Here is a 15,147-nt window from a genome sequence, read left to right as displayed (position 1 = left end):
TCTGCCGGCTTGGCTTTTGTGGTTGTGTGTCTTTCTTTTTTCAAGTCTCTTTATTCAGTGTATGTGGATGCTGAATAAGCCATTGTGAATCTCTAGCATCTATTCGTTACTGGAACATCATCATCATTTAAGTGGCCAAACCGCTTGACTTCATTTCCAGTCTGGCATTGTTAGTATCTGCTGCTTACCAGGCTTCATCACCATTGTGTTTCTGTTTGGTTGGCTTTTTACAGACAGTTGCAGACAAAGGCAAAGCTATCTTCAATCGCGGGAATTATTTGGGTCTGTTCCAAAGGCTCGGTAGTACTGATGTACAGAACTTTTTAAGATTGCCCAGCTTGCTTCTTCTGCTGTTGCTCTGAACAGGAGATGATACAGAGATTTGAACTCCTGTGCATCCCTTTTGGAGAGCATTGTCTTGTTATCTGTGTAAGATGGTACAGTGCTTTCCTGATAGCGTTTCCCAAGCTGTTTATCTTCCAGGTGATGGGTACTGTATGCTCCTTTGCTATCCAGAGATCTGGTAACCAAGTGCACATCTACATCTGCTTGTCTAATTGCTGCTTCTGCTTCCATCTTCTTCATTTTCTCTTGGATAGCCAATTACAAATAAACAGTATTTTATTTACATTAAAATGAAATACCATTATTTGGCAACTTGCATACAGTACAATATTAGAAGTACAGTAGAAATCCAGAGCTTGAGCTTCCCAACCTGTGACTACAGAAGTTCGTGTGAATGCACTATATTTAAGTGTTTTGATGTAAATATCAAGCACCAGAATGATTATTACAATACTGTAATTTACTACTGTGTTTACAAAGAACCACAATATGAGTCAGAACTATTATGGGGACTACAAACTCTGCTTGAACTTTTGCATTATTAAGAATATTAATCAGTATTTATAAATGAAATGAGTGTGTGCATATGGATGGATGAATCTATGTGTGGGCAGATGTATATTTATGTAAACAGGAAAGTGACATAAAGCCAATTAAAACCTAAAAGACAGATGAAAGCCACTCCACAGTTCTTATAGTTCCGTTAGCGAAAAATGTGCTGCAACAACTTTAAAAATACTGTGTACATAACATATGATGTTATATATGCTGTATATCCTTTGGTGAAACCTCCATTTTTTTCCCCCAATATTTGGTAGTTCAGGATGGTTTATTTCTGAAAATAAGCAAAAAGCTCATCGTGTTTGCTTTTTCCTCTATAGCTTGATATGATACTAGCACAGCGTATGAAGGGGTTCTTTTTGGCATCATTAACTTTGCTGCAAATAGCAAATCAGATCAAAATAGCAAATCAGATCAAAAAGTAAGAAAATGTCACAGTCCTGAAGTGTAAATTATTTCAGTAAAGGAAAGAACCCACTGTTGGTTTTTTCTCTCTCTCTTCCATTCCTTTTCCTCCAGCTCTTTCTCTCCTTTGATCTTCCCCATCAAATTCCCTGCATGCAGGGAATTTATTATTTTCACCAGATAAGTAAGATCTGGCAGTTGAGAGCTGGCATACATCAGCATAACCTCGTTAACATCAGTGGAGCAAGGCCAGTTTACATTATCAGTTGACTTGGCCCTTTATGTTGCAAGGTGAGACCCTTAATTCCTCATTTGAGTTGAGGTTTGAAAAGCAAAATATGGGAGAACTATGTACTTCAGTGAGAAACTTTGTAAACTTGAGGAAAGTTATAGGAAAGAAAGTAAAGAGGTGATGATGAAGTAAGAAAATAGCAAAAAGGAATTGATACTTAAAACATGCAGATTTTTATAAATATTTCGGATCTGCATATAAGGTACCTGTGTTTTTAATAAAAGTCTCTTTGACCTTTGTCCACAAACAGAAACATATTTATGTAATTTTACATTTGAATATTCAATTTCTAATTCCCCTCTAAGAATAAACAACCTCCTTTAATAAAATCACAGACTAAAAACACTTCAAAATAATTTTCTTTGTCTCTTCCTTCAGCTTATTTAATGTCGTGTGTTTGTTTCATAATGAGTTGCTTCACTGTGTTGGAATGAGCCCTCTGACGTGCTGGGCATATGCCACCCAGGGAAGTCAATACTGTTTACATCCACTTAGCTCTCGCTGTAGATGGCTGCTTCTGTTGGACAGAACTGGGTTTAACCCTGGTGTTTGTTACTTGGATGAAAACGAACACTTTCTACCTCTAGGGCTGCTTTACTTCTTTAATATTCCAGTCCGAGTCTTGTTAGCTCAACCATTGCAATAAAACAGATCTGTAGGTTCATTTCTTACCCTCAGATAAATACCCACCGGTCCTGTTTGCTGCTGCTCTGACACCAACCAGCTCGTTTGCCTACTCTCCACTTGGGCTACAAGCTGGTGGGTTTTAAAATTCTTGTTTACGTTAGTAGCTTTGCTTCAGTTTTTCCTGCAGGATTATATTGAACACAATCGAGGAGAATCCCTTATCCAAGGCAGTCCCCTATCGTGTTCGGGTTTGATTTAGAATTCTACGGATATAATCAGCTGTATTATCAGAAAATTTGCCCAAAGTGACTTAAACATCTGAGCCAGACAGATATGCAGTGTCATACAGAGCAACAGCCATGTACCTTTGAACACTGTCCAAAAAGATTGAATCAATGGCCAGAGCACATTCCAAACGTATACTTTAGCTGCATCCAATTTCCAATTAGTTTCAAAGACCCGTTTATCTCAGCATAGCAGGGTCTGCTACGGTCCAAAGAGAAGGATTCTTACAGCATTTTGAGCCAGTTTAGTTAAAATGTGACTTTATCTAAGAGTGCATTGAAGTGAGGGCTTTGGGCAGAAAAAGGTGGTGAAAGGGCTGGAGCCACCTCATTAACTTTGGGTAGGACATGGTGAAAAGTCCTGTAACACCATGTCTGGGAGGTTGGATACATGATGCCTTGTGCTGTAAAAGCAAGTTGGTACGCATATGGGCAGTGAAGTATCAAGTTCCTACTTAGGTATTCTATAGTGTCAAAGAAAAGTCAGGTAATTTGAAGTTCACCTGCTGTTAAAAGCGAGTAAGGCCATCTTTCATTAAATTTAAATTTAGAACCTGTGCATAAGCACTTACTTAAGAGCCACTGATGCAGTATTTTATTTCCCCGTGTCAGAAAGCCTTTTTGGGGTTTTTCCTTTGTTTATTTTCAAGGAGGCAGTCAGAGAGAACACTGGCATTTGAAATGCTTGAGAGTGTGGAGGAAACCTTGGTTTGGAGTTTGGTAAATTCAAATCCTCCTGAATCCAGCAAGCAAGAGGTGGCAAGTTGTCAAAACTGTCAGTTCCTTAAAGATTCTCAGAAGTGCAAGAAGTTTATTCCTGTTACTTAGTAAGTTTTACTATTAATAGTCAATTTACTATTTATTATTAATAAGTTTTACTATTCACAGAAACAGTCTGAGAATCGGGGTTTGTAGCTATTTCTGGGCTGGGCTGCTTGGAGTGGCAACTGTCAGTGTCTTCAGGAGGAAACATCTGAGCTAAGACTGAGCTGTACTTGATGATTAATAGGTATCACTAATAGAAATCCTGCATCTTGTCTGCTAGTGATTCCATTTACTTGGAGCTGAGGGTATTCCTAAATAAGAGCAATACTGCTCCTAAATAACTCCTACTGCTCCTAAAGAGCAGTTATTCCTAAATATTTGCTGTGTCCGTGCTTGCTGGCCAATGAGTGCTCCAAGAGTTACACACCACAAAGAAGACATACACTCAAATGGGTAAAGGGAAGTGAAAGACAGACCAAGGGACCCAACAAATGATTACTATATTTCTTACAAATAGAATTTGACTTCTGTGATTTTCTCTTTTAGTTTAGGTTGGTTTTTTGTTTTGTTTTGTTCTGGTTTTTTGCAACTTGCTTCTTATGTTTAGCCACTGTTTCACCCATAAGTTTGTAGAAAGAATTTAGAATGGCCAAAATGCAGTTTGCGGTTACGAAGTGTATCCCTATCGTATCAATGCTGTGAAAATAATGTAAGATGGGACTCATGGGAAGATATTTGTTTAAGACAGGGTTGGTGGAAAGGAGTTTTGTTTTGAGGCTTGGAATGAAAGCAGCGGGTAAAGGAGAGGACTTCAGAAATAATAATAAGAAAGTAAGCCAAAGATCTTGAAATATTAGATGTGAAAGGTCAGGGGAAGAAAAAGACAAACCAAAAGGGATGTGAAATCAAAGAACTGCAATTCAGGGAAAGGACTGAGATAAAGTCAGTTCCGTAAAGTTAGCTGGACTCCACAGTAATCTTTACTCTCCTACTAGAACAAGCAAGGAAAGAAAATAAAAAGTTAGGGTCATTTCGGCTCTGAAGTTACCACTGTAAAAGGCTTCCAGGCTGGAGTTAGGTGGAGAAAGTGAGAGGCCTTGATTTACACTGCATATTCCACCAGCTCATCTGCTTTGGAAGAAACGAAAGAAATGCAAAATACAGGGAGAGGTTTCAGCTGTGGCTTTTGGGATGGAGGTAGAGTTAAGTAACCTCTGTGTATGTGTTTGAATGTAGGCAGACAGATTGGTATGTGAGAGGGTGAAACAAAGCCATAATAAGTGTATTATCTTCCCTAAATATATGGCATACCAAGCGTTCTGATAAGTCTTTATCTGGAACAAATTGTTTGAGCTTTTCTATTTGTGACTAAGACACGAGTCTCCAACTCCTGCTGGAATGGGCTGTATCCCTTGATACACTGTCCAGGAAAGGGACTACCTGATGATGTGGTAGCTTGAAAAATTCATCATCCTGACATTGAGTCCATTTACTGCTCCTAAAGGATGAAGGCGTCAGTGAATTATGCAGGTTAATCAAAATGAGTGCTGATAAAATCCCTCATGGTCATATATTCATTATATATGATGAATTTTATTAAAAACACTGTCTTCGGGCTTTCTGAAAGTTAAAACAGTGAAGAATTCCTAATTATCCTAGGAAAAAGCTCAAAGATGAACAGAAGAAAAAAAAAAGCCCACCACAAATAGCTGTTTCTATAGTGGCTCTAAAGCTGTTTGCAGTACCACTTCCAAGCATGTAACAACACTGGAGGTTTAGTTCATGAGAAAAGCTTGTACCTATTGCTTCCCAGTAAAGGTGCTGGGGACCAGCAGCCCAGTGACTTGGTACAACTGGCGTCCTTGGAGGGATTCAAGCTGCGGGGAGACAATGCAGCAGCTTGGTGCATCTAATGCGGGTAATGAGCTCATTTCAAGTCGAAAGTTGTACAGGTGACCTCCAGAAGTCTCTTTCAAGTGACATTTGTACAGTGTTTTGATTCCACTAAGTGAAAAATCCCATTGGATCTTATTTCTACATCTGTGAGTTCGCATGGGTTTGCCTTTATAGCTGTTGCTGGATTGGACAATATATAAATCCTGAGCTTTGGGCATCTGGGGTATCATAAACATGATCCACAGGAGACTTTGGAAAGACTGATTTATTTTTGTTAGTGTTGTGGTTATTTCTTCAAAGCAGCTGAGTGATAGTGGATTGGTGGCAGGTAGAGTTTACATTAGGTAAGGAAAGTAGATGAATGACGCTTCAGACATAACTGAAAAATTGAATTAAAAAAATACCTTTTATTGAATAATCTCAGTCGTTCTGAAGCTACAATGTTTTGATAAGGCTATTTTCAGGACTAAGAAAATACCTTGTATATAAATGCACATGTAAACACACATACACATCAATATGAAACAATATATCCTGTGTAAATGAAAAGATGTTATCTGGAATTTCATTTGCAAGGCAAAATCACACTGCACTCATCTTCATTAGAATATATTCACGGAGACAAGAAGCACACACACCATCTATATATCTTCATTTAGTAGGTTAAAATTTAGACATGTCAGATTTTATCCTTATTTAGAAGCATTTCGGCTAAGGAGAACTTCAGTTCTTTATCAGGTAACAAATATTCATGAATTTCTGAAGATTACAGACGCTGAAATTTCTCATTAGAAGATTTTTCTGCAAAAGAAAGCATTTCTGATACCAAATAATGTTAAGCCATTTCATTCCATGAGAACGAAGGAAAGTGTTACAGATTCAAGACTGAGTTTTGAAACAAATACGAGCATAGAAAAATATTCCAGTTCTAACATACCCTAAGGTCTAATCCTATAAAGGTTACTGTGAAAAAAGACAGGAGTTCAGTGTTGTCTCATCTTCTTTTCCTGACTTACCGCCTTTCAAGGACATGGTTTGGGACCAAGCCTTACCGTTTTGTATTGAATAAGAATTCCTTTCCCCTGGGGCATTCTCAGTTGGCCTCCTTAATGCATGGCGTAGATTTGCTAATAGATACATCCTGAGGCTTTAAATAAAAATTAGGTTTGTCTAATGGAATTATGGAGACTGGAATTTGCATAATGACAGATTTAACCCACAATGGGAGATTTTGGACAGTGTTTCTTATACAGAAGTACATCTTTTGCAATTATTTAACTTCTGGATTTGGACAGTGGTGAGACTTAATCTCACTTCTAAAAGTACTATCAGAGATTTTATAACAACTTCAGTTCAGAGTCCTTCTGTTTCTCTGACTTTAATTATAGTTCTTGACAACCCAAGTTGCAGATGAGTAACACACACACATAGAAACTCTCAGAGACAAGGAGACATAGCTTCAGGGGAAGACATCGACACGTTTTCCCAGCATGAGCAGAATCAATTGCAAATACTGAAGAAAACAGCTTACAACAAAATATTTCAGACAACTCAGAAGAGGAATGTACTTCCATTAAATTTAAGAGTTCATAATAGCCTTTAGGAAAAGATCAAACTGCATGAGGAAGGTTAAAAGTTACCTTCTCTCTTTAACCTCTGAAATATTTTCTTCCACACTTGGAATATATAATTATTCCTATTACTGTTATTATTTATGAACCTCATAGGAGCAAAGGAAAAATAAGTCTGTTCTCATATAAAATCATTAATCTTACATAACTGATGACCAGCTGCATCAACACGAAGGGTTTGTTTGTATAATGTACTCAAGGCTTTGATATGGAGTCAAAGTAAAAACTATCCAGTATCAGGAAAATCAATCCTAACCTCTTACTCTTAGATATTCCCAAATGTTTTTTTTTAACATCAATTCTTTCTAATTCTGACTAGTACCTCACCAAAACACCTTGTGAACTAGGTTACCAGGTAGGTGATAGTATCACTAGAAAATGAGACAAAGCATACAAATGATTTGTCTTAAATCCCATCAAAAACCAAATTAGAGCACTATAAAACTGGATCAGAGCATCAATACCCAAATGCAGAACATTTTAGTTTTTTGTTCTTTTGTATACCTGCAACTAGATTCAGCATTCCAATTGTCAAAAAAATTAGAAAAGTTACAGCTTTACTCAGTCTCCGATGAGATATTATGTATTTCATCGTTCCTTTGCTGTGACAGATAGTGAACAAAAAAGTTCTCTCCATTCATCCATCAAACTGATCCACTGCAGCAACAGCGCGTCCTCGGGTGAGAGGCATGTCGGTGGTCAGGTCTCAGACTTTTTATGATATGTGTCAGCTTGGCATTTTTACATGGCCTTTTCAAGCCGTTGTTTCTGTTTCTGAAAATACACCCATTTTTGCCTTGTGCACCACTAGTACACAGACGTTTCTGCGCCGTTCGTACTCCTCAGCTGTGCTCAGTCTTGCTCTACTCAAACTTTATGGACAGCAGCTACTGGTACCTTAGTGGTGCCCATTCCCCATCATCTGTCTGTCTTTTTAAGCGAGAAAGCAAGCACCTTGGTGTTCTTTCTGACAGGTCTTTGATGTCAAGCTGAACATGGACCTTTTCTGAACTTGATTTCTAGTGCCTGGGTGCGAGTGATTAAATCAATGACTTCAACTGCGTTCACATAGTTTTCTTATGCTGTTAGGATTAGCTTACGTCGCTTAAGAAAATATTTTAGAGCATTAAACTCTTCATTAACCATCTCTTTGCATTTCCATGCATTCATTTAATCTCAGTTGTATTCCTTGGAACACTGGGAATGTTTTCTTCCTTTCTTGAGTGTTTATACATTTTAAAAAATGTTTTCGGTTTGGTACATTCTTTCTCTGCTTTTGTTCACTGTTTAGGCAAGTATTGTAGTTCATGATCACAAATCAGTCTTATCTTCTTTGCTCTTCCCCTAAATTGCTCTTTATCAGCTACAGATATTGTACTAAGCAGGTCAAAACAAGATTTCAGATTTGAGCAGTGGTAGCTCAAATGGTAGCTCACCTGGGGTATTATCTGCAGCCTAAGCTATTGAACCGTTTGTATCACATTATCATGATGTAATCTACCATGTTTCTCCATATTTCTCCTCTTGTGTAGTTACTGAGGAATATTCTTGGCCATATTCAGTCTTCTGGAATTTAATTGTGCTACTTACATAGGTTTCTATTCCAGTAATAGACAATTTATGTCTTTTTTGGAGATACTAGAACTGCTGCAGCAAGTCTAATATTTCTCACATTTAATGGTATAGCCGCTGAACATTCTTCTTTTTATCAGAATGAGCAAGCTTGCTTAGGCTTCGTAAGATCTAGTGGTCACAGGAATTCGAAATATATTCCTACTTTATTTGGCAAAAACAACTGTGGTGCAATACTCAAGTCGTAGGTTACGTAAGTTATGAATTATCTGAATTCTACCTGGTACCTTTCACCATAAAAGCCTTTAAAAGTTCCGTTTTTCTTTTCTCTTTGGCAGAGTAGGAGCCATACGTGTTAATGAGGTGTTTCACCTCCTCTCTTGCTTCATACGTGCAAACAGCTTGGCATCAGGATGATGTAATGTGGTAATTCAATTATGAACCGCAATTCACAGCACTATCATCACGTTACATCACTCAGACGCAGTCTAGTTTTACCTTGTGTTCCTGAAGTCAGGCATATCATCTCTAACAGTTACAATAGCTCTTCAGTTAGCCAACGGGACTAGCTGATTTATTGAGTTTTTAAATCCACAGAGGCACTGGCTTACAACAGCATCTGCAGATAACGGCAAGATTAGATTATGATAAAAATGTTGAAGGTTTAGAAGAAAAATACTTGACTTCTGTCGTTAGGTGAAGTGACTGCTACTAGACATTAGTCACAGACTATTTTTTCAATAGAAGAAAAGGAGAGAAAAACAAAAGAGCACACAAACAGAGCAGGGAACACACATTAATCATTACCAAGACTGAAAAAATAATCATTATTAGATTACAGTTTAGATGATCCTTGTAGCAACAAAAAGCCTAAGGGAAAGCATCAATATTAATTCTGTGTGCTTATAATACATACTTCTAAAAGAGATTTAAGGAGCATTCATTTTTCTGCTTCCAAAAGGCAGGATCTTTTGCTAGCACTCTTTTCTGGCACTGAATGGTCCCCATTCTCTGAGCAGTTTTGTTTAATGGAGTTAGGTTTAGCAGCATATACCATTTTTTTCAATTTTAGTGTACAGCCAGGTTATTAAGAAAATCCCAGTGGACAGTATAAGCAATTATGTTTACTCTCCAACCTGCTTTTCCAGGATTTGTGTGATAAAAATTCCATTTACAATAAATTAGAATGAATATCCCCTTTTAAGCCCCCCAGTTTCAGTTCTTGGGAAGTTTTTTGAAAAAATGTGCTTCAGCCTGTAGTGTTGTCATTGTCTAAAAATGCACGGTCTTTGAAAGCATCACTCTGCAATTTTTGTTGATAATTTCTGGAACTTTAAAAGTGTGCTCGGGAAATAAATATATGCCCAGAATTTTTGTACTTCCCTCACTTGTTCTTTCAGCACAGTTTCTCAGTTCTCAATTCAATGTGAGAAAAGCGTAATGATTTCCCGACCTCCTTCACAGGAGGTGGGTGACCTGCCCTCAGATCACTCTGTTAAAAGGTGAGCCCAGCGGGCTGGGCTGTCTCTGTTCAGCGCTGGTGGATACAAGTGTAAGTCCACCTGTAGTCACTGACATTTCAGCTGCTTCCATCAGCATTGACGCTTTTTGTGCAGTTTGGCCGTTCAAAGCCACACAACATGATGCGGCTTGAAGTCTATTATCCAAATTCATGCCTGATGTGATGTCAATCAGCTTTTAGTGGGGATAGAGCTTTCTATCCTCTCTGGTTTTCATCAAAAGGTGCCAAAATTTATCCCCTTTCCCCATCAGCAAACCCTGCAGGGCTTGTGTGCTTAACCTGTGCTATGGGACAAGTGAGAGGAGCCAGCAGACAGCGGGGTTACTCGTCGTGGAAGAGTCCCTGTTTCCTTGACCAGGCATAGCTCCTTCAGCACACGTTTTCCCTCTCTCCGCACTTCTACGCTACGGCACAATATTTCTCTTGCTCTCTCTCTCACTATCTCTTTTCTGTATCTCTCGGAAATCAGACTGGAGTTCAGAGCACTTTCACTACCTTTTATGAGGTAGAGTGTGATGTCATAGATGGGGGCAGGGCTAGTCAACTTTCTACCCACCCACCCACCTGTGCTGAGGGAGCTACGCTTGAGACCGGAAGCAGTGACTCCTCAACGGTGAGTAACCTCCTGTTGCATCTATATCTTTAACTCTCTCTATAGATGGGGGGTGGAGGGAAGAGACATGAGAACGGGGGATTTTCTTGTTAACTTTTTTTTTTTTTAAATTAACCATAGGGGTCACAGAGTGAATTGCATGTATTGTCTTAGTCACCTGCAAAAAATAATTTCCTTCCTGTTCTGAAGTCCTAGAGTTAATGTCATCTGTAAAGCCATGATCCTGTTTCTTCACAGAGGTGGTCCCATTGCTGGTGGTCAAACTGATTCTTCAATGCTTGTCCTGCATTGTCAAAAGGAGACTACGGTCCCCTGGAACTCAGTTGCTAAATTTCCATAAATTTAATTACAGCAGTTCTGGACCACCATTATTCTCACATATGTTGTGGTTAAAGATAGGTGGTGGTGTTTATATATTTATCTTTGTTAACTGTGGATAGTGCCTGTTTATACGGAAGAGGATTTACCTTCTCTATACTCTCTGTTACTGTTTTTTATTTGCTTTATCCAGTATGTTTGTGAAGCTATGTATTGACAATAGGCCAATTATAAGATCTATTTTATAGAGGAAATGAAATTCAAAGGTGAATTGTAGAAGATGTAAATTTAACCTGGAAAACAAAACCCAGGAGATGAAACTGAGATTTAACCTTTGAAATTATAAATTAAAGCATTTTAATTTTTCTGTTTTAAGAACTTGAGATGGGCAGGGATGTTGCTAACTGACTCTCTCGGTGTTTTTCTTGTGTCACTATCTAAAAATTACTGTTTTACTTTAAAGCACTGTCTTGTTACCTATTTCCCTTGGCCCCAAGTGTTCCTGTTTCACTGCTTTAATAACCCTCAGCATTTTAAAAAAGACAAGATGGACTATGAAGATCTTCCTTTCTTGTTCTGCCTCTTGGGTATCTATTAAAGCTGTCAAGATGTCAGAGCTCTCATACTAAAGGGCAGAAGAAGGATCACATGAAGATTTTGGCCCCTAGGGGATACTGCACATCTTGCTGTTCTTGTTCATTTAAAGCTCTTTACCAGCTTCATGTGGGGTCTTGTCACATCTCAGCACAAGGCGCTGAACGGCACCAGTGCATACTCTGGAAATCAAAGAAAGTGCAACCCCAGCCTTTTCAGCAGAGGTGGTCCACGGGCTGATTGATGGAGTGCTTCTATTTTCAGATGACTGGGTGTCTTTGAGGAATTGCGTGTAGGAGGCAGGCCGTTCCATCTTCTGGTCACTGGCCTGTATTGGGGATTGGTCAGTAGTGATAGATAGATGTTCCTCCCTGATGACTCAGTGATGCTCTTTGTATCAACGATAGGAGATCAGAGTGAAATTCTGGGAGCATGAAGGTCTTGCTTACAAAGCTGCCAAAACTTTCACTGATGACTGTTTCCTTTCCTAAGGACAAAGGACATAAAAATTGGCTCCCTGGAGGGTGGTAGCTCTTCTAGCTTTGAATAATGTGTACAAGGAGTTTTATTACTACTGCTTTATCCTTTAGTGAACCAAACACTGAAGTCTCCCAATCTTCCTTTGCAAAGACAAGAACTTACCTAGCAGATTTAGCTTCCCCAGCAAACTTTGATCTCTGCTGTAGGAAAGGAAAAGCAGGTTAGTCAATCTCTAATGTTTCATTGGGAAACCTTTATAGGAGTTGCTGCTGTTAAAGACGATTTGAGGTTTGTTCTTTTCAGCAGCAAATGCTTTGAGGTAAAATTTAATTTAGATCCTAAGCACATCCTTTCCTGAGGAGTTTACCAAATAGTCTTTGCACATAATTATTCTTGCATAATGCAGGAGACTTTGATTTTTGCACAGAATCGGTAAAACGTAAGGACCAGCTGTACTGTGCCTCTGCTCTCACTTCAATGGTACAAAAGCATTTTGGTGGCAGAGAGATGAAAACTCTCTTTACAGTGATCTAAGGGTTGGGAACAGAGACTCAGGATTGATGTCATTCAGTATTTATGGTGAATTAGAGGTAGTGATGAGTACTGAGGGGATATTGTGGAACAGAGATGGCAGCGGATGACTTTAAGTCCAGAGAAATTTCTCTCTGAATGTATCTGGTAAAATGAACAAATTAGCAGTCGGCTGCCTGATGTATAGGGCTGGCTTTGGAGAGGGAATGATATTCAAAATGGCATAAACTGTTGCAATAATTAACCTGGAATCTGTCCGTGCCAAACGTAACAACAAGTCTTTGTCCATGCAAGCCCAGGTTGTGAGTTTGCCTGAGTAACTCAACACTGGGGGAATAAATAGCCTGATGTCACAGCGACGGAGCTAATTCCCTATTAAATGTGTTACTGGCAGGTATGATTTAAAAAAATTGAGACGTCTAAAGTGCACAGATTCCTGTTTTGGCTTAACCGTGCGTTCAGTCAGTTGCGATGTTTGTTTTAACTGCATGTAATTTACATATACATAAATTAAGTAAAATATAATAAGGCCTAGATTTCATTTGGTTTTATTTAGAGTGGAATATGAAAACTTTTAAAGCAAATACCCAAGCAGCAACTTCTGGTGTGTACACTAAATTGAATGAGTTAAATCTTTATAAGCGTTGTGTGAACCGAAAGTTACTTTACGAAAGGCACGCCTAAAAACTTTTATGTTGAGTGTTTGCAAGCACATTGTGTAGAACTGACTCAGAGCTTAACCAGTAACTGGTATATTTATACCCATGTCTTTAAGGAGGTCAGCATTTAAATTGTAGATTTGTTCCTCAGACGTATTGGCAAGGGGTGAGCAATACTTTAGTGATGTAAGATCATATATAGGAATAAAACGGTTTTTAGCGTGATTAAGATGACAGTGTAAAATTCCCAAATTTTCTGTATTTGCCAGGCCGATTTCTCTTACAAGTTGAATCAAAACTTTGTGGGTTGGTTCTTACCTTCTTTTTCTATCTGAGAAGTGAGGGAGAGCTGTGAAATGCACCATCTGTTCACAAACCATGTCAGCTGGCAGAGAGATGCTCACCACCTTGCCCTCTCTTACCGCAGTTTTAGGCTGGTATAACACCCATGACTCAAGATGAATTACTTTTGGTTTAATCTTATTTAAGCAAAAGAAGGCCCGTGGTAATGCACAGCATTCTAGAGGACTCTTTGTGTTGATTTAAATTGCAATCTTTTGAAACTTTGACCTCAGCTCGTTTGAATCATCAGCAAAAGTGCTCCCTCACGCTTGGGCCGAGTATAGAGGTTGGAGGAGTTAGGACTGCCTTAACACCCCGGGCTTCTGCTTTCTGGGACAGTTGCATCTCAGAGACATTTAAACATGATTCTGTTCAAACGTAATCCTTTGGATTTTTAGCAGTCCCAGGTGAGTGTCTCAAAGCAAACATGATAGTGTACACTTGTAAAACTGACAACAGAACCTATTATTGTCATCATTTCCCTTCTGCAAACGAGAATACTGAGCCACGCTCAAGGCAGTAAAGATCCATAGACTCATGATGAGTTTCAAACACTACGTCCTCCTTCAAGACTCAGACTGTTTTCAAGCCGAGCACATCTCTCTGACTCCCACTCCATATTCCAGTTTCCACTCAGAATAGCTAAATAAAAATAAAAACAAATGAAAAAAAAAAAAAGCAGGAGAAGTGTGGTTTGAGAAAGATATAGTTGGAAAAAAATCTTGCGGTAACAGGGGGCGGCTACCCCGCTCGAGTTGTGCAAAATATGAGAGTGGGTTTATGGGGTAATGAAAACCAAGTATTTTATTATTCAGGAAGATTTTACTGGAATTATAAAGAGTTTTTGACTATAATCTCCACTGCTATGTGGCGAGTGATTCATCCAGCCAAGTGTAAATATCTGCATCTGAGATGTTCACTCCAGGCTTCCTTTATAAGCATTGGAGATCAATAGATACTTCTAGAGAGCAGATATTCCTGTTTCAGGTAGATACTGACAACTGGTTAAATTAGTAACATCTTTAAAAAAATGCAGAGGCATGGGCAGGTGAATGAGACCACGTATTCAGACAAGCATGGAGTCAGGAGGTTTAGCCTTGGGGATCTTTTGAGGATATATATTCATATGTAAGTGATGTAAACATTCTGTAACCTTAGCTGCTGGAGAAAGGAAACTGCCTAGTTTTTCTGGACATAAATATTTAAATTGCTTTGTAAGGAGCATTTATCTCTATAAAGTAGCTCTCTCAGGGCCCCAGTCTCATTCCTTTCTGTAGGTTGGAGAGATTGATATAGGTTTTGTAGTATGTGGTTTTCCCCCATTTGACACTTAGGGGGATAAACAGAGAAGAATTAAGGAAAACAATCTCAAAAAATATTCATTGTTTGTTTGAATTCTTGGACTACTGAGTCAAATCCAAGGACAACTACAAGCACCTGAAAAAACGATTCAGGGAATTCTAGTGCCATTAGCTATCAGCTGTTCTTGAACTCTGACTAATATTAAAAGACATTCCGTCACAATTTTCCTGATGCCAAGTAAGCCTAGAAATAATCATGACTAACGTACAATATTTAAGAGCTTTATAAGAAAAGAGCTAGTGCAAATGCTTTTCCATTTCATCATTCTTCTAAATTACAGCTTCAATAAATCCTGGATTAGAAGGAAGATTTGAAGATGTGATGGAATTAATTTGGTTTTGTGTAGGG

At 38.6% G+C, this 15,147-nt stretch overlaps 1 protein-coding gene across 1 annotated transcript in view; it reads left to right on the top strand.

Annotated features, from left to right (window-relative positions):
• The window catches only part of LOC104490078 (catenin alpha-2), a 46,955-nt gene that overhangs the window by 18,926 nt on the left and 12,882 nt on the right, over positions 1-15,147 (top strand). The window contains exon 6 of the mRNA XM_010132320.1: positions 10,370-10,513. Coding sequence (XP_010130622.1) covers positions 10,370-10,513 — 144 coding nt within the window. The remainder of the gene's footprint in view (positions 1-10,369; positions 10,514-15,147) is intronic.

This window comes from Buceros rhinoceros, unplaced genomic scaffold (genome assembly GCF_000710305.1).
Source record: "Buceros rhinoceros silvestris isolate BGI_N320 unplaced genomic scaffold, ASM71030v1 scaffold2283, whole genome shotgun sequence".
Lineage (NCBI taxonomy): Eukaryota > Metazoa > Chordata > Aves > Bucerotiformes > Bucerotidae > Buceros > Buceros rhinoceros.
The sequence above is the reverse complement of the archived record's forward strand: the minus strand, read 5'-3'. Positions and strand labels throughout refer to the sequence as shown.